Source organism: Notolabrus celidotus, chromosome 8, assembly GCF_009762535.1.
Source record: "Notolabrus celidotus isolate fNotCel1 chromosome 8, fNotCel1.pri, whole genome shotgun sequence".
Lineage (NCBI taxonomy): Eukaryota > Metazoa > Chordata > Actinopteri > Labriformes > Labridae > Notolabrus > Notolabrus celidotus.
In genome coordinates this window covers 19,687,253-19,706,494 of record NC_048279.1, presented here as the reverse complement: position 1 = coordinate 19,706,494, position 19,242 = coordinate 19,687,253, and the positions used below count along the sequence as shown (strand labels likewise).

Genomic DNA, 19,242 nt, shown 5'->3' with positions numbered 1-19,242 from the left:
TTTGGTTTCTGAAAATCTTTCTGCATACATTTATGTCTAAAATGTTTGTGACTTTTGCTTTTGACACTCATATCTTCGAATTGTGACTTTTTCAAACCCAGTTTCTTTCTGTCCATGTGTATTTGGGATGGGCACAGTGTAAATATATAGATAAGGCTCTGATATAGAACCACTGCCCAGTGAAGCCCCTGTGTCTCTGGACAAAGGTCTTTTTCACTATCAAGCATGTCCTTGATGGTTTTTCTCAGAATTCAACACGTGAGTTCACTCAGGCACATTTAGCAGAGCCACAGCATGGCTCTGCCACCTGCTGGTATTTGTGTTTGAGGTTGACTATGACTTTTTAATTGTGCCAAAATAAACATTTCAATTTGAAAAAAGCTGTAAGCTACTGCCTTTTAAAGATGGCTCAGACATAGACATAAAATCATCCTGTTTAGGTTCAGTGTTTAATTCAGTGAGTTCATCTTTGCGGCTGTGAGGTACTTTGGACTGTTTTTTAAAGCAACAACAACTGCGCTTATTTACCAAACAATCAGGCTCTGTTATGGTAGCCCCCAAGGCAGGAACTTAAATTTCAGAAAACAAAGCAACATTTAATAATACAGATTTTTTCCTAAACACAATAACATTTTAATACAGTACAAAAAAGAAGAAAAGGAATAAAAAAACGTTCAGATTTTGATCAAGGTAGGATAGATCAATTAGTTTGATGTGGTCACTAAATAACTGAGTGGTGCTGTCGCCACCTAGTGGTGTTTTTGAAAAACAAACTTTCTGTTAAAATGTTTTGCATTGAGAGTTTCTTAATTCTAGTGTTTTCTGAAATGTAGCCATTTTAAATCTTTCTTTGTTTTGACCTTTTTGGCCTCTGCAGTCTTTCAATACATGCTACTAATTAATTAATTAATTAATTAATTTTATCAATTGACTCACAAATGCATTGGGTTTTATTTTAAAGTGTCATAATATTCAATATATAGATATATATTGTACTGTTTATTGAAATGTAGCTGTGGGTGAATCTTTGAACTTCAGAGCCACTGTATCGTACAGTAGATGCTTTTGAGTTGCTCGTTATCATGGTGTCTTCAAGTTTTTTTAATTGTTCATTTTTAGTCCTCAACCTTTAAAGAGTTCACTGCAAAGGAAAGTAACTCTTCAAAAAAACACATTGAAGAAATGAATGTCATTCATTTTACTGAAAGCTTAATCTTAAGACAACAACTTAGATAGAAGATTGGCATTGACTTAAGCTTATAAAGAGCAGTTAAAAAGTGCTACTTCATGAGGTAAAAAGTCATTACTTATAAGATAAATAGCCTCAAATGATGTCACACACTGACTAAAGATTTAATGTTTCGACATGGAACATTTTTGCAAGCATGCTGTCAGACAGAAGTGAACTGACCTCTGGATCCTCCCAGCTCTGATTCAGTGTAGCATATTGAGACTACGTTAGCTGCTACAGGCATAACCTGCCTGGAGCTCTGCATAACATGTTGATGCTTGAGTTGCATTGTGGGTTAGGCACAGGTTGTTGAGAGGGGAGAAGGATGCCTGGAATATGAATGACAGTATCTCTGTTTGTGTTGTACGGAAGAGGATTAGGGCCACTGAAAAATAAATAAATTAAGGTCCAAGAAAAAAGTCATAATTCTGAGAAAAAGTCAGAATTCTGAGATTTAATTCAGAATTCTGACTTTTTTCTCAGACTAATAATAAAATATGTTGGACCTTAATTTTTTTTTTAGTGGATTAAAGTCAGATTCTGAGATTAAAGTCAGAATTCTAACTTTTTTCTCAGAACAAACACATTAAAAAAATGTATTGGACTTTAATTTAAAAAAAATTTCAGTGGCCATAATCCTCTTCCGTAGTGTTGCATTAGTTCCTTAGAATATCTCCTGTTTTGTCTCTGTTAAATGACTACTTTTGATTGCCGATTGTGATTGAGAAGTTTCATACTGGCATGAATCTCCTGGGGAAATCTCTGGCAGGGATTAACACTGACATAACAGGGACACTCCCCCACAACAGCCCCTATCAAGATCTCTGTGCCTCTGCTGTGCAACAACAGTGTGAACCCAGAAACATCATGACACACCATGTCTGTCACTTCCAGTGTGTGTATGTATGAGGGGAACATGTGCACACTGACAGCTTCTCCCCTTGTATCTGCGTCATCGGTGATTACAACCTCAGTATCTCAGCAAATTAAAGTTACAGTGGAGGAGGAGGAGTGGAGGACTAAAATAAGCCTGTCTGTTAATGAGGTGATATGTGTTGTTGTTGTTGTTTTTTAATGGGACTGAATCCGTCTCAGTCAACGAGGATGTCTTTATGACACATATGTTTGTCAGGCTTACTCAAAATGAGCCAACTAAATCCTTTCTGTTATTTTAATTGGAGCACCAGGAGGTAAAATTTAATGGCCTCATTTTACCACCATGTTTCATTTTGTTTCATCATGCTGTCTTCTGGCTACTGACGGGAGGTAGCTATTTGTTTTGGGTGCCAGCACTTACGTCAGCAAACCAAACAGTCCTAGACTAATGATGACAGTGACTTCTGTTATTTCTAACAAACAGGAAACACATTATAAACCATTTGGACAAATTATGTGGACATCAATGCTGAGTTTTTATTTTTTTCCAGGCTATGTAAGAGAAGTCACCCTCCTGTTATGTGTCAAATTGACCCATTTTAAAGTTCAAAAATCTGAGAAAAGAAATGTTTAAAGTATTTTTTCGCTATGAAACTTCTTCTGCTTGGCTTAATAAGTGTAGATAACATATAAAATGATAATGCCTTGCCCAAGGACACTGTACCATTTGACTGCAGGAGCTGGGATCAAATAGAAACAAGCTGGCAGCCATTGGGACAGTGAGGGACAAGTGGCTGGAGCAACTTCCACTACTCTATAACCCAGGCCCTAATATCACAGTGGATGAAAGGCTAGAGGCATTCAGAGGTTCCCTCCATTGTAGGCAATATATACCTTCCAAACCAGCTAAGTACAGCATCAAAATCTGGACAGCCTGTGACAGAAGAGGTGTCTCTTGTTAATTTATCAACATTTCATGAAAAAAACCACAATTAAAATGGTAAAATTAAAAAATTAAAAATCTATTTCATGTAAAACTATTTTATTTATATTTATATTTAGGACTTTCCAAGGTACATAAAAAAAAGCTTTAACATGAATTTTAATGAAAAAAGAGTAAGTTATCCTCATTGTACCATGATCTGTAAAAATTAAAGAACACCAATGCACTACATATTGATTTAAATGGTTAGTAATGGAGTTAATAATGAGATTAAAAAATGTTTATTGGGATTTTTTGGGGTTTTGGATAACTAAATATGCTCTGGGTCAAGTTGACCCAGGAACATTATTGCTGTCCCTAAGAAACGAACATAACAGGCGGGTTAAACTAATATAATTGCTTCTATATGACCCAAAAAGCAGACAAGACCATCACTGACAAGATTGACAAGGTCTATAGTGTTATTATGAATATCTGAAACCACTGCAGTAGGGTAGGTGTCAAAGTGATAAACAACAACACTGCAGACACAGCCTGTGTTTCAATTTTTGGCAAAGATTCTCAATCAGTGAAACCTGTGATCAATGAAGACAGGAGGATGGGAATGTTTTGCAGAAAAAAAAAACCTACACATATACAGGACAAGATCGGGAAATAGGTGAGAGGTAACGCGTTGTCCACAGTGAGCTATAGAGCCCCTCTGGTGACATTTTAGACAAAATAATTGTGGCCAGGTAATAGTAATTTGTTCCCGAGATTCACTTATCTTATGGCCACAAACTACTATTTCGTGGCCACCAGTTCTTATTTCCTGGCCATGAATTATTCTTTTTCTAAATTGTCATCAGTGGGGCTCAGGGGGAACAACAAAACTGACAGAAAACAAAAGTTCCTTTAAGTTTTCATGTGCACACTGTGTTTGACAGGAAAAAAAACATAAAATAGCTACAATTACTTTCAAACATCTCTCATTTATTTTAAATGATCATATTGTGCTTGAGTGGGACATTGTTCTCTGAGCCACAACTAGGAACCTGTCCCACAAAAAACTTCAAACTTTAGTTTAGTTTTACATTAAAACTACTTTATCATGTTAAGGAAAAGATCATCTCTTGAGTTATTGTCTCAGGGTTAAGATATGATGAAGTCTGACATCAACATCCTTCTCAATATCAAATTTGAGACTGTTTTGTTCCTTAAAAAGGCACGTGTTTTATTTATTTGCAAATGTGAACTTTGCACCCAACCTTCTCTTCTGACGCTTGAACAAAATATCAAATTATTCATTGTCTTGATTCACTGACACATTGGCTACTTTTCAAGATATTAAAACTCACACTGCATTACAATTACTTGGTTTTAAAGGATACAGCAACCTTTGAAATTTAACATCCGGCAAAAACTGAGATTCTGTTTTTTCTGACAACAGATTGTGACACCATGTTTCACATACCAGGCCAGTAAAACTGTGATTTTTCATTGATGAAATTACTTCACTGGATTGTTTTGTGAGACAGAGGAAACTTTTAGATAGCTATCAGTGTATCAAAAAACAATCTGCAGTCGGTTCTGGTGGAGGATTAGAGGTCTAATTCTGGAGTTTTCTCGCCTGACGATCCCAGTGCACTCACACACCCGATTCCACACATAAGGTCCTCAGCACAATATGTGACGGGTGTAAGTGTGAGTGTGTACTTGTGTGAGTGGGGGGAAAGGATAGAATCAGCAACACACTTTTTTTAGGATCAGGACAGAGCCTTTGAACATGCTGTGTTTACACCAGTTCAAATGCCAGAGTACCCGTGATTCACTTCGACACAGCAGGCGAGTGAGAGGCTGTACGGGAGGGGATCTGGGTATGTACAGTTATGTATTTTACTGTTCATGTGTTCGGATGGGTCATAACTACACTACACACACACACACACACACACACACACACACACAGACAGACATACACTCCCATGGTCTATTTGGTGGGCTGGCTGTCTCCCAGAGTGAAACACTATTCATGTACGCAAAGAGACACACATGGATATGGACACACACACACATGGGCCATCATATCATTCCCACAGACCCCCCCATGAGGACCACTACAGCCAAAAATCTCTGCTGTTCCAGACACACAACCCACAGCTTGTAGTTGCAAATGACCTTTCATTGAGCAGGCTTTGGTGTATGTGTTCACTTGTGAACAGATGAAGTGCATCATGTTGGATCTGGTCTTGACCCGGGTCTAAATGTCACGAAAGAGGACTCAGAAGTGACTAAACACAGCCCACAACTTGTGCCCGGACTTCACATATAGAAGACCTTCATGTCCTACATCTCCCACTCTCCTGCTGGGCCACACCTTCTCAAGCCAATGTATAATTAGACCCAGATTGTGACATATTACCCAGTGTCCATTACTGCACATTAAGTTAAATTCATCCTCTATCACATCCTCCTGCCAGAGAAAGGCCACGTTGCCTTTCCTCTGACAGTTTTTGTAAACATAAAACACAACATGTAAATCTAGTTACTGCACCTGGTTTTCATGTATGCATATCATCCTGAGTCCACATACTGCGTTGGATTATTTCTCTCCCAACCATTGGGTTCTCCCTTTCATGTTCATCTGCTCTGAGTTGTAGGCGGCTCTCGGCTTCAGTCCAGCTGTCCTACACAAAATGAAAAGATGCTTTTTTGGCACTGATTCCAAACTGGTTTTCCCTCCTCTTGTTTTCTTCCTCCTACTCCTCCTCCTCTTGCACGTGCCACAGTGGAACCACAACAGCACAATCGACCTATTAAAGCCAGTCGTCCTGCATTGAATATTACTTAAAGCTACTTCAACTATTGTTCATATCATACAGAAAAGAAAAGAAAAACAAAATAAAATATCAGAACAGAAAGATATACATTAACTCACCTCTATTCCTTATCATCGACAGATACTCTCCCACGACCCCTTCGTCTTGAATGATAAAAAGAAGAGTTATTTAACTACTCCACATCTCTACAAAGACTTTGACTTTTATCAGATCCAGAGCATTTCTTAACCCATACAAGATAATGTCATAGTTTCTTAAATTACCTCAATTTCAGTAATATTGATGAACAATCTCTCTTTTGGCAGTCTGTGACGCCTCAGTGAAGACATGACAGCTCTGCCGCTGCCTTTCATGTCTCTTCCTCCGGTGCCCCTCCTCCCTCATCCTGGACTGACGTATACTGAGGATCCTGCTGCCCACGGTGGTGGGCGACTGGCCGGCCGCGGGTATAAAGAGCTTCCCGGGACTCCTCCACGTCACTGCTCGAAGCGACAGCGACTCGGTCCACCAGAGCTGATTCTAAGCAGAGATAGCAGCAAGCAGGCACCTCCTCGCCGCGCAGGCTAACTCGCTTTCGGCTTTGGTTCGAGATGGAGACTCGTTGCACCATGAGGGGCTTCAACACCCGAAACTTTAAGAGTAAGTCACTTTCTCTTTGTAATGCACCTGCAATTTGAAGGTTTTTCTGACTTTGCAAACACAGTTCTATGATTTTTCTGGGTTTTAACACCGTATCGTTTATAAGTGCAACATTCAAGTTCAACAAGTTGTGTTTGGAACTCCAAAATTCACAATGGTGACCCATGTTTTTCCAGGTAGCTTATGTGCGTAAGTAGAAACAAAACAAATCACAAATTGTTACTTTGCTTTTACCCACAGTCACTTTGGATATATTTTAAATTGCTAACCAGAACTTTTTCTCTATCAAACTTCAGACTGATTATTGTTTTTAGAAATACAGAGTGCGTTACTCCACCGGAGTCAGCGTGCGCATTTTGGCACGTTTTTACGCAGAGATCTGAAAGTAAATCACATCTTTTTTTTGCATGTGAATTCATGTGCCATCATTTCTAGAGTCACCTGCAGTTCAAGTAGTCGTGTGATTTATTTGTCCCTTTTGCAAAGTTGACCAAAGTCTCCCTACGCATTTTCTTCTCCGGTGAGCATGCAGAGATAGACTATATGGAATGATAAATGCGCTTCCTCTATCTCTTATCTCAAGTTGAGCTCATGGTAGTTGAGTTTGGCAAAGACTCGGCAGCTGTATCGCACTTTCAAAATCTCCAGTTCTCCCTCTCCGTCCAGCGCAGCTAATAGTCCAACCTGTCAAAAGGTCGTGAGGTCAGCAACTGGAAAAACTTGCGCACAGCATGAATGGGAAGTCCATTATTATTTCATGCATGTAATTTTCCCGCTGTGGTCACCTTTGTGCACCGTTATACGAGATGTGCCAAGAAGCTGTTGCATTATTAATAAGAACAGAAACTGATCCGGGTCTGGTGGCAGGTTTTACGCGTGCACTCGGTAACAAACCTCTCGAGGGAAACATCCTTTTAGCGGCCTGAGAACTAGGAAACCAGGTTAATTAGTGCAGAAACAAGAGAGACTCACGTTTTGTATCCGAAACGTGTTTATCTGCTTTTACTAAATTTGTGATGGGTTTTTTGGTTGTTTTTTTTTGCAGTTTTATTCACAGTTATGCAACCCCGTCACAACAGCCATGGATACCTATGTAAAATGATCTGGTGTATGTATAAGCTTGAATGATTTCTGTATTGTAAGCTAGTGAATTATATATGAAGCCCTCTGTTCTGGAAGCCATCAACAAGTCACAGGTGAAAGCACAGCAGTGCTAAAAACAATCACTGACATCAGCAACAGTTTGATGGACAGAAAGAAAGACTTGTGATATTGGAGCTGGAATAAAGTTCCTTTCTTCCATCTCTCTCTCACACACAAAAAAACCAAGGAAGACACTATAGGTATAATGCAACAATGGCCTTATGCTCTCAACCCGACCTTCAATTTGGGATGTTTATTTTTCATGACAATTAACCTCCTCTGTCTCTGCATCTCCCTCCAGGTGGACTGACTCTGTGGCTGGTTCTTTGGCTGGTGGTGGTGAAGCCAGGTGGGGTATCTGCATGCCCCAAGCTGTGTGTGTGCTACCCTACGCCTATGACGGTCAGCTGCCAGTCCCAGAACATCACCATAGTTCCAGCTGGTGTGCCATATGACTCACAACGTGTTTTCCTGCAGAACAACCGCATCACAGAGCTTCGCGCAGACTCTTTTGGCTTCGAAACACAGGTTAAAAATGGCATTGTTGATGCATCTGTGTTATTTCCCAGTCTTCTTGTTGTTTCTTATTTCTCATTCCTCATGCCAATATCTTATTCTATCTTTACAGGTACTTTGGTTATACGGCAACAACATCACATGGATTGAGGCTGGAGCCTTCAGCAACCTCAGGGTGCTGGAGGAGCTGGATCTGGGTGATAACCCACTGCAGCGCCTGGAAGGTGGAGCATTCAGGGGATTGGAGAAGCTGCAGAGCCTGCACATGCATCGCTGCAAGCTGGCAGCTCTCCCCCATGACCTCTTCCACAAACTGTACAGCCTGCAGTTCCTATACCTGCAGGTAAGGCAAACAAACACTCACTCACATACACACCTTAAATCACAAAGATAGCAGGTACAATTTTGTTAATCATGCATGAGTTGACACAGCGTACAGTATGTTTGCAGGAACAAGCACTTACACTGAGTTTATGGCTTAATCAGTCTCTCACTGTGGCCAACATGCAGGCTGCACACCCACACAAGTTTTTGTACTGCGCCTGTTAAAAGCTGTTCCAAGCAGATTCAATGAGTTCTACACAGAACACACTCAGAAAACCAATAGGGAGGATATTCATGTAAAATCAGAATACAATGTAGAACCAATTGAACATGCTGCACATCTACATCAACACTGGGCACTATCAAACACTGTATTTACTTTTTATAAAGGCATTTCAACAATTATATTTTAAATAAAGCTCAGTTTGTTGCTCTTACAATGAGATCAGCACAGATATTACACAGGATGAGTAGAGTTAGTAAATGCTGATTTAAAAGACTAGTCAAATTAAATACCTAGAAATGACTTACCTCTTAAATAAACCAGCAGCCAAATGACTGAACATGGCTAAAATATGGGGATAAGCCCCATAAACTGACTACAGAAATTCCATCTATAGCTGGCTATATATCACCATATATATGGTATATAACACCAGAGTTTATTCACAGAGGACCTAAATGTCACCAGAAAAAACAATGCTGTTTTCTTTTACTTTCTAATTTCAGGGAAAATTAAATATATGGATATAACCTTTACTTTTTTCCAGAGTTGTTATTGACAGTGTTGGAGGTGAGAGTGAGATCTCAGCTGACAGTATGTGCATGTATGGAAAATATAATGTCTGTTAAAATCAGACACACAAGGTGCTACCAATAGGGGTTTTCAGCAGATTAAAGGACTTTACCACATTAGTCTGGTTCCTTTTGCTCAGTGCAGACACCTTCAAAAAGAATGTCGCCAAAGTGTACTTAAATGGTAGCTTTAGAGGAAGTAACGCAATTTTTTCTGACATTACCGACAATGACTGATGGATTTTACTTGGATGATTTCTAAAAAAAAAAAAGGTATCCTATGCCATACAAATGGGCAAAAGCAGATCGTTATTTCTTGATCATAGACTCTATCGCTCAAAGTGATACAACAAATTAGTGCATTGCAATTTGCATTTATTATACACTTGGTGAAATATATTTTTTGTAAATTTTGCCAGTAACAACCCACAGCCTTCATTTCCTCACCTTCTTCTCCACGGCACTAAAACTTGATCTTGTTTTTGACTTTTGCTCCAGGACAATCAGCTTCACTTTCTGCAGGATGATATTTTCTCTGATCTGGTCAACCTCACCCATCTCTTTCTTCATGGAAATCGCATCCGTGCCCTCTCTGAGAATGCATTCAGAGGCCTGGTCAACCTGGACCGCCTCCTCCTCCATGACAACCGAATCAGGCAGGTCAACCGTCGTGCTTTCCGTGACCTGGGCCGCCTGACTATTCTTTACCTGTTCAACAACTCCCTGGCCGAGTTACCCGGCCAAGCCATGAAGGACACTCAAGGCATCCAGTTCCTCCGCCTCAACGGAAACCCCTGGTCATGTGGCTGTGAGGCCCGCCCCCTCTGGGAGTGGTTCCGTGAAGCCCGCATCTCCTCCTCTGAAGTAATGTGCAGCTCTCCATCCAAACGCCGCGGTCAGGACCTCAGATTCCTGCGGGAGCTCGACTTTGCTCTTTGTCCTCTGCCTGACCCCGGCTCTATGGCTGGATCCACAACGACCACCTTCAGCACCAAAACCCGCTGGTGGTTCTCAAAGCACAAGCCTGCATCCTCATCCAAGGCCTCCTACCAAAAAAGCAAAGAGACAGTTCAAACCTTTCCCTTCTCCGCTATCAAGCCTCAGTACCTCCCCAAAACCCCTGTTGAAACTTTCCCCTCCAAGTACGAACTGTCGGCCGATGAGGCAGCGCTCCCAAAGCTGGACCAGGAAGAATACTGGGCCAACTATGGCAACGAAGACTCCTCCATACGCTGTTATGATGTGGAGTGCCCCCCAGGCTATGAAAACCTACCCTTCCCCTCATCTACCTCCTCACACATCACCCCATCCCTCCTCCACCTGTTCTCCCTCTCCATAGTCATGTTCGGCCTCCATTTCTTGTTTGGCTGAAATATTCTGTCCTCTAAACCTTTCTGTCTTCTCTGATTCCGCCCCCCTGCTCTTTCCATCTCTCACGAAAACCTGGATCTTGATTCCTTTCAGTCACCTCCTTGACTTTAAGGAGGTGTTACACTGACGCAGGAGACAGGCGAGAGGCAGCAGGAAGCTGTCTTACAATAGCAGAGTTCAGTCAAGTAGATGTTAAGCAGGACAGGATTTCAAAGATGAAGTAGCTGCTGCTTATTGGTACAGGCTTTATCAAGCAGGATCACATCATGTAGACTGAATTTAAAAGCGATCAGCAGAAATGTGTAAAAACATAGTCAAGTGACAGAAGAAGGGACACTAAATCAGCTGGTGGTGTCTCTAAAGGTTTTTGATACCATATCTGTAAACAGCGCAGGCGTTGTGACCTGTCATCTACACAGATTCTTTCATCATGAGTAAAAGTGATGATCGATGATGGGTTGTTTGGCTCTAGCAGAAGTAGGAGAAAGATCAACACAGAAGGCAAGAGGCTTCACCAGAGAGAAAAGAAATGTGAAGAACGAGAAGGAAGGGAAAAGAAAATCACTGCAACGTGAGCAGAGTGAGCGTTAGATCTGCAGCCAAGACGAACTCTACTCTGCTTCAGAAGCCAACAAACCACAACCCACACTTGTAGATACTGTCATCATCTGTACATACACTCATTACAAACAGTTCTTATTTCCATCAGCTTTATCTGTACACCTTGTTTTAGTACCATTTAGTTACTGACGGCTTGTGTTAATTGAAGAGAATCTTAGATTGTAAGTGAAAGGGGAAAAAAAAGGAAATATGGAAACTCCTTTCACTCCCTTATGGTATCCAGCCTTGTCTCTTCCTTTCTTCCGAGGAAAGCCTAGAAAACTCTGATTTGAACCAGACTGAATGAAAAATCTAAAACAACTCTCATCAGAGCTCATTTTGAATTTTACATAGACATAGATGCTCATGACCAAATAAGGAAGGCTTGTGCTTGAGATATTGACTTGTCTGCATGTGATTCAGTTTTGTTGTGCGAGTGGGATTGAGGTGTTGTTGACCTAAAATGGAAATCCTTAACAAAATGCTGTAATTAGGTCTGATATAGGTGCCTTTCCTTGACTTATATTGCCTCTGACTGTCTGAGTGTTGGACACAATACAAGGCGTAAACATTCATTCATGGCTCTTATGAATAGATACTCAGGTCTAGTAGCTGGCTCCTACTGCATCCCACCTCAACCTGCAATTTGTCTCCGTTAGTGTGACTGTGTGCATGTGAGTATGTTTGTGTGTATATTTTGTGTAATATATTTTCAGGTTTAAGGGGAAGGTTTAATTTAACCCAGGAGAGCTGAGGTTGAATAATGTGTCTAGGAGACCCAAAACAATCTCAAAACCATCACTGAATTAAGAAATGTGTTCATCTCTTTTCCTGTGACTGTGTTCAGAACAGATCTGGTACAGATCTGATTTCAGAGAGACTGTTAACTGAGTTATTGCACAGCAGACAATCTACTGTGTATTAAAGCTCTACTTTAACAGAAAAAAAATGACTTCAGTGGATGATTTTAAAAATTGGCATGTGAATTCATTCTGTTTAACAAATGCCAATGTAACCTGACTGTGATCTGTATCACTCATGAGGACCATCTGACCCCTGTCCCATCCCTATGTTTGAAAAGTCTCTTATAATCCTTAACATGACCTTGTGTGTGGGAGTTTCTACATGTACATGAATAATGCTCTTAGATTCTGTATTTTTTTCAAAAGAAAAACTGGTTATGACAGTGCTTCTCTTTATAAAAAAATAAAGAAACAATCAAAACAGAAGTTTGTGGGTATTTGTTGTGTTACTCTCATCTTTAGTCACCATGGATACCACAAAGGAATACAAAAAAATGACCAAAAGTCAGTGAGGAAGTACACAAGCACAAACAATAATAGATTAAAATATGCATGAACTAGTCAGGAATTCATGAGTGATTTTGATTTGTTACAAAGTATTTTGTGATTCTATTTGTTGTCATTTAGATTACTGTATTGCACTTTGAATTGGCATCAGTCAGAGCTCCTGCTCTTATTTTAAAATGCACTAACAAGTACCAACACATCACTCCTATGCTTGCCAGCCGACATTTGTCGCCATTTTTTTGACCATACTGATCTTAAGATTTTATTGATCCCTATAAAAGCTTTAAATGGACTCCAAAATAAGTAAGGGACCTTTTGACCCCCATGTGCATGAGCTCAGATCAGAGGATGCAGCTCTTCTTGAGCTTCCCCGTTTGCAGTTGGAGCCCCAAGACTGTGTTTCTGTGCTGTGTTTTTTTTCTTCCTTTTGTATTTAAAGTTATATTTTTGGAGCTTTTCACCTTTATGACAGAACAGCTGAAGAGAGACAAGAAATGTGGGGAGTACAGAGCGGGGCAAGACATGCAAGAAACGGTCGTGGCCAGGAGTCAAACCGGTGATCTCTGTGATGAGGACTGTAGCCTCTGTGTGTTGGGCGCTTAGACCGCTAGGCCACCAGCACCCCGTACTGTAATTTGTTTTGATCTGCTTTCGTATTTTGCTGCATTTTGTTGTGAATCAATTAGTTAATAAAAGTGCTTTATAAATACAGTTTGTTCTACATTTGATATCAAAGCATCATGTTAAAGGTGATGGTGGTACAGTATTGCAATGGTGCATTCACATGGTCTAATATCAGTGAACAGATCTTTTACATCTTCACACTAAAAGCCTGCATTATCAGAAATCATTACTGTGGTCAGTATTAACAGATCTTATATTTTGGAATCTGATAGCTGTCGCATATTTGAGCAGGATAACAGCTGTAGAAAAAAAAAGTCAGGCCATGGTGCAGATATCAAAGCCTTTGGAAAAACATGTTAATATTTTCTGTGTCTGTACGTAAAGTGTGACTTCCTTTGCTTGTAGAGATGCAAGGGGATGATCTGTTGCTATGTGGCTTGCACATATTTAAATCCTGGGGATTCTGGCTGTGGGCATACATTGAGGTATGACTCAGAAAAGAGGGAGAGCGGGGAAAACACCAGGATGAAAATGTGACAAGGTGTCCCGGATCAGCACTCCCCCTCAACAGATTAACTCGCACCCTGATAATGATGATGGTGGTGATGCATAAACCGTGCATGTGTTTGAGAATGCAGAGACACATGCACACACATACCATGTGCAAATATACACTGACACACACACACACACACACACACACACACACACACACACACACACACACACACACACACACACACACACACACACACACAAACTATAAAGTTCAGAGAAGTTTGGTTGAGCTGCCTTCAAACCTCTTTTTGTTTCAGCTCAGGAGTGATTCATCACTTTCACACATTACTTGCTATCACCTTCCCTTGTCCTCTATCCTCTCCTCTCTGTGACAAACTCTTCTTCTGGTTATAGCTTACAGCAGATAAGTCATCTCAACCCACAAACATTGTCATCCTAATCATCCTATTTCTTTTAGAACTTCTCCTACTCTACGTTTTCAAGGAATTCAACTTTCAACCCAGCCCTTGAAGAGCTCTACTTAAATCTGAGGGTGGCTGCCTTAAAACAAATCACTGTCTGAATCTATAGAAGGAAGATGACTACTAGTGTGCATCTCTTATGTTACTAAACCAAGAAATATGAACCAAGCTCATACATGTAGGCAGGCATTTGCCATTTTCTACGCATGATATGCTGACCCAGGAAAGCTGTTTCCCAGCTTTTCAAGTCTTTAGGCATTTTTTCGACCGCAGGAACTTTTCTCCGGAATTAGGGACTTTACCCCTGAACTACGCGCGTTCCGACCAGAGGAACCAGGGTCTAAATTTAGTTCAGGGGTATATAATCTCCCCCCCTGAAAAGCCCCTGCTTGGGTGCTAGTGCTTTTTTAAGGTCCTGGGACTTTGGGTTGAACGCAACAGTGTTTGTGGAGTTTACACAGCTGTTGAAACACAGAGGGAGTTCCTGGGAATGCATACTAGCTTAGCTTTTTATTAAGATTTCAAAATATTATTTAATATAAAAAAAAATTCTCCACACATCACTGGCCTGATTTGCACAATCTACCCGGGACTTCAGCTCGCGGTCGAAATGCTGACAGCAATGGGGGCACAGGAACCTTTTAGTTCCGGGGAAAGTAGTTCTGGGGGCTAAAAGACCCCGGGACTCTTGGTCGAAATGCACCTTTTTTGGCTAGGCTGAAAGGAATAGCTGCTTTCTGTAGCCTCGTGCTTATTGTAGAAAGCACAGTCATGATGGTTTAAATCATTTCGTCTCCTTTTTTTTATGAGAAGAGCATAACTTCTGACACCACAGCTTCCTAAGATGCTCAAAATATCAATGGGTTAAACTCCTTTACAACATATGCATAGAAAAGATAGTCATTGCTGTCGTTCAACTTGACAAACAAAAGTTGTGCTTGCCATTCCAGCTCTTGATTAACATAAATACAATGAAATTGATTATTTAGAGACAGCTTTTAACTTTCATTGTAATAAAGGACTTTCACCATGGGTCTTTATTTCAGGGAAATGTGCACATGGCAGCAAGAAAATGTCCGTGGACTTGCAGCTTTCTCTGCACCACTTTGAGAAATGCACATTACCAACTTTAACCATGACCAGTACGAGTCTTCTGTCATACTTCTTGCTTTTGATGTTCAAACTGTAGGCGTTTGCCCTAATGCCTGTAAGCAGCTGCCTGGGTGGTCATGGGGCATGTTTACTGTTTTCTGCTGCAGGGACACACGCAGGCCATTAGCAGGGAAAATGTCTCTGAAGTTGTCACACTTTGATGCTGTGCGCTTATCACACACTGAACCCACTCATTCTCCCCTGACTCTTAATCCATTTTTATTCATCGGTCTTTCTCCCTCACTTGTTTTTGCCTGCCATTCAAGCTGTCACTCAGTCTTTGTCTGAACCTCATCACCCCCCCCCCTCTCTCTCTCTCTCTCTCTTCCTGGCACTCAGTCTCAACACATGGTTATGCTTGTCTTGGCTGAACCTACTTGATCGTAAGAGTTGGCGCACTCATTTGTGTGTTATTGGCGTGTTTGCTGACGTACACTGTCACACATGGCATATTTGGAGAACCGGGACTGGAGCTTTGACGTCAAAGGGTTTGTGAAGAAAAGGAAGACTGATCCAAAAAGAATGGAGTACTAATAAAGTGACTTTTCTTAACATTGAAGGGTAGAATAATTTGATCAATAGAATGGGACAATGCAGTGCTGCACTCAACATTTCATTCATAAATGATGACTTTCATGTGCAGCCCCAGCTCTCATTGTCTGTCACGTGGAAACACAAGCCGCCAGGGCTGTGAACCTCTTGACTGCTGAACCACTGACAACTAACCAAACTCAAGAGGAAGGAAAAACAACCACCTCTGGAGAGATGAACAGATCCTCTGATAGAGAATAAATAATTTAAAGAAAGCGTTGATTATCTTCATTTTCACACGGGCAAAACTCCCCAAAACTTCAGAAACTTTTCAGGGTGAGCTGTATGTGTAAACAAAAATAGATAAAATCTTAATCCTGACTTTACACTGACTTTTTCCTGCCAACCATCTCATAAAATGTCTGCATGAAGAGCAGGTGAGCTGATATAGAAACATTTTGGAAAACTCACTGCAAGCGAGTGGGTGAGCTGATGACGTTAACAGCAGAGAAGATGCTGCACATGCCTCTGTTCACATATAGCATTGACATAAATACAAACACTGTCATCACAGGGTATGTCTCTGTTGCTATGTCAGCCATCATGTTTTTTTTTAATTTATGTTTTCATTGACTTCATCACAAGAAACGCAAACACTATAAATGATACATACATATTGAAGGGCATATACTATCAACAGACAGCACAGACAATTTTTGGTTGAAAGACCCTTTCTGGGAAGAAAAAAGGTGCCCCCCCCAACAAAAGAGACAAAAAAAACAAAACAAAAAAAACAACAACACTAAGGCAGCCCCACATTAAGTGTCAATAAGTAACACTGTTCAATAACTTATATATTTGTAGATTCATCTACACACCTGTACACACATTCTCTGACATTATATACAAACCTTGGTTAGATAAGCCCCACCCCCTTAGTACATTGTGTCCTCTAGGATATTTCATTCCCCATCAAAGTCAGAAAAGCTTTCCATAATTGGCTAGTTTTGCTTTGTGCATTATTTAGTCTGGCAATGCTTTCAAATGCAGCAGTTTTGGCTAGTTTTGCTTTGTGCATTATTTAGTCTGGCAATCATGCTTTCAAATGCAGCAGGTTCGTGTCAGCCATCATGTGGTAAAAATTACCCAAAAGCTCGCCCCCCACCCCCCTGCCTCTATTGGACTGGAAAGACTTCCTGCTGTGAAGGATGTGTGAATGAGCAACTTTGGAACATTTTGGGGGAAAAATCTTTCATTGTTAATTCCATCCAAAAAATGTTAGTCTTTTCAAGTTGTGTCAGCTTAAATAACTTTTATTTCCCCTCAATTAGCTAACATTCAGATGTAATTTAGTCGTCATGTTTTACAAGAAGCAGGGGAACATGTTCTTTTAAAAGTTTTACAGAGTTAATATATGCAGTGGCTTCCCTTTGGAGTCATTAGAAGCCCAGTGGGTTTTTCATTCAATCAAAAAATCTGAATACCTTTAACAGCAGGAGATTACTGCTGGTATCAGATGGCACGGCTGAAATCAGCAAACATATCCAAAAAAAAAAAGACTGAATGAGTAAAATGTCTGCCATCTGCCGCCGTTCATCTACTTGCTTGTGTGTATGCACAGGAATATCTTTGAGCATGCATGAATGTTTGTGGGTATGAATGTGAATGCAGATCTGTACATCCGGTCTTGAGTCATCTAGAGGTATGAGAGGAGAGCAGGGTGCAGGCCGGATACATCTGTCTGGCTCCTACAGTCTGTCCGCTCCTCTGAAGGTTTACGCAAATGGCTAAAAATACACTTCAAAGACAGATGGGGATTGATAGAGCAGATTTGATGAGGCTTTTGTGTCTGGTCTGTGACACAAAGAGGGACAAGCTGACTGAAAGATTTAATCATATAGCAAAGACATCAAGAGATAGAACGATGGCACAGCCAAGATGAAGAGTGGGTTTGTTGTTAATAAGTGAACAAAAGAACAGTGATTTGATGAGTCAATCACACCGCCTCGCTCTGGTAGGTTGTATGGCCCATGTTGGCACAGACGTTAGCACAGCTTGTGACGTCCTCTAAACAATTTGACTGGGTGCCTAAAAATGTGACTACCATGTTCATTGTTAAATACACACGTTTCTATCATGCTATTCTTGTAACATCATATTTGCTCATGAATTTGAACATTAAAACATATCCATCTGTGCTCTGCAGGGTTTCTCTCTTCTCCTTGTTTGTTTTGGATGCTATTGTTCAGCCATACTGCGGTAGCTTAATCTTGGGGATAATACAAATAGCTAGAGAAAAATGGAACATGACCCTTGGGCCCTGCATTAATTTGTCTGTTTGCAAAGGATGTTACACCGGTCTCTAGTTAGAATACGTAGATGAGGAAACAGATCTCAAACAGCATTTGGATTATGATGGTGCTGGATGACACAAATAGAAGACCAAACAAAGTCTAAATCCAATGGTTTTGTCAGAAGTTCTGACAAACCATCTGTCTATAAAGAGCGATACATATCTTCACTTTTTCAATGCTCTCACAGAGTTTCATATTGTTTTCAGAGCACTAAAGCTGCAGCAAAATGATATCAAACATAACAAAAATAGAGACACAAACTCAGTGGCCTTCTAACATTCACCTCAATCTGTGTGTCGCAGACCATCAAAAGGTATTTGAAATAAACATACTACAAAAATGGTCTGGAATAAAATCTCTAAACTGACATCTTATCCATCCTTTTTCAAATGGAAACGAAAAACTTCACGAGCATTGAATTCAGACTTGATGATAGAGTTTTTTAAGGAATTATTTCATTCAGAAGCAGGTTTAAAAATGGTGGCCATGCAAGGTAGCCCATAGATCAGTCCTTACCTTGATGTATACCTCGAGGATCTATAGCAGGGGTTCCCAAAGTGTGGGTCAGGACCCCCTGGGGGGTCGCGAGACACAAATGGGGGGTCGTGAGATGTCTTCCAGAATTATTATTTTTTTCAAGTTTTCTAAAAATATGTATTTTATTATTCCTTTATTATCATTATTATTATTATTATTATTATTATTATTATTATTATTATTATTACCATTATTATTATTATTTATGTATTTTTTGTGGGTATTTTTTTTCCTTCTCTTTGTTGGTTTTGTATTACTTATATATAATTGTTTAACTTGTGGTGAACAAAGAAATACTGAAAAAATGTAATAAAAAAGTTGAATGGTAAAATCTAAAAATAGTACATTTTACTCATTTATGGTAAAAAAAAATATATCGACAAAATTGTAGCTACACTTGAAATTAAACCTTGAAAATAGAAAATGTAATGAGTTTCCTGCCTTTCTTTGTTTCCAGATGACTTCTAAGTTTAGGGTTAGTGAACAGTTAATTATCA

The 19,242-nt window shown here is 40.2% G+C and overlaps 1 protein-coding gene and 1 long non-coding RNA gene across 2 annotated transcripts; one reads left to right on the top strand and one right to left on the bottom strand.

The window, feature by feature from the left end:
* Nucleotides 1-4,075: 4,075 nt before the first annotated feature.
* Nucleotides 4,076-6,243, bottom strand: LOC117817830. Its single transcript, XR_004632227.1, has 3 exons — nt 6,133-6,243; nt 5,968-6,012; nt 4,076-5,716 (listed from the first exon to the last, which is right to left on the bottom strand). It is a non-coding gene; the product is annotated as an uncharacterized LOC117817830 (long non-coding RNA).
* A 104-nt stretch (nt 6,244-6,347) lies between these two features.
* Nucleotides 6,348-11,461, top strand: rtn4rl2b (reticulon 4 receptor-like 2b). The gene is made up of 4 exons (XM_034690246.1): nt 6,348-6,508; nt 7,953-8,179; nt 8,280-8,510; nt 9,785-11,461. Exons 1-4 carry the CDS (start codon nt 6,460-6,462, stop codon nt 10,655-10,657), a joined length of 1,380 nt encoding a protein of 459 aa, XP_034546137.1. The 5' UTR covers nt 6,348-6,459; the 3' UTR covers nt 10,658-11,461.
* Nucleotides 11,462-19,242: the final 7,781 nt, after the last annotated feature.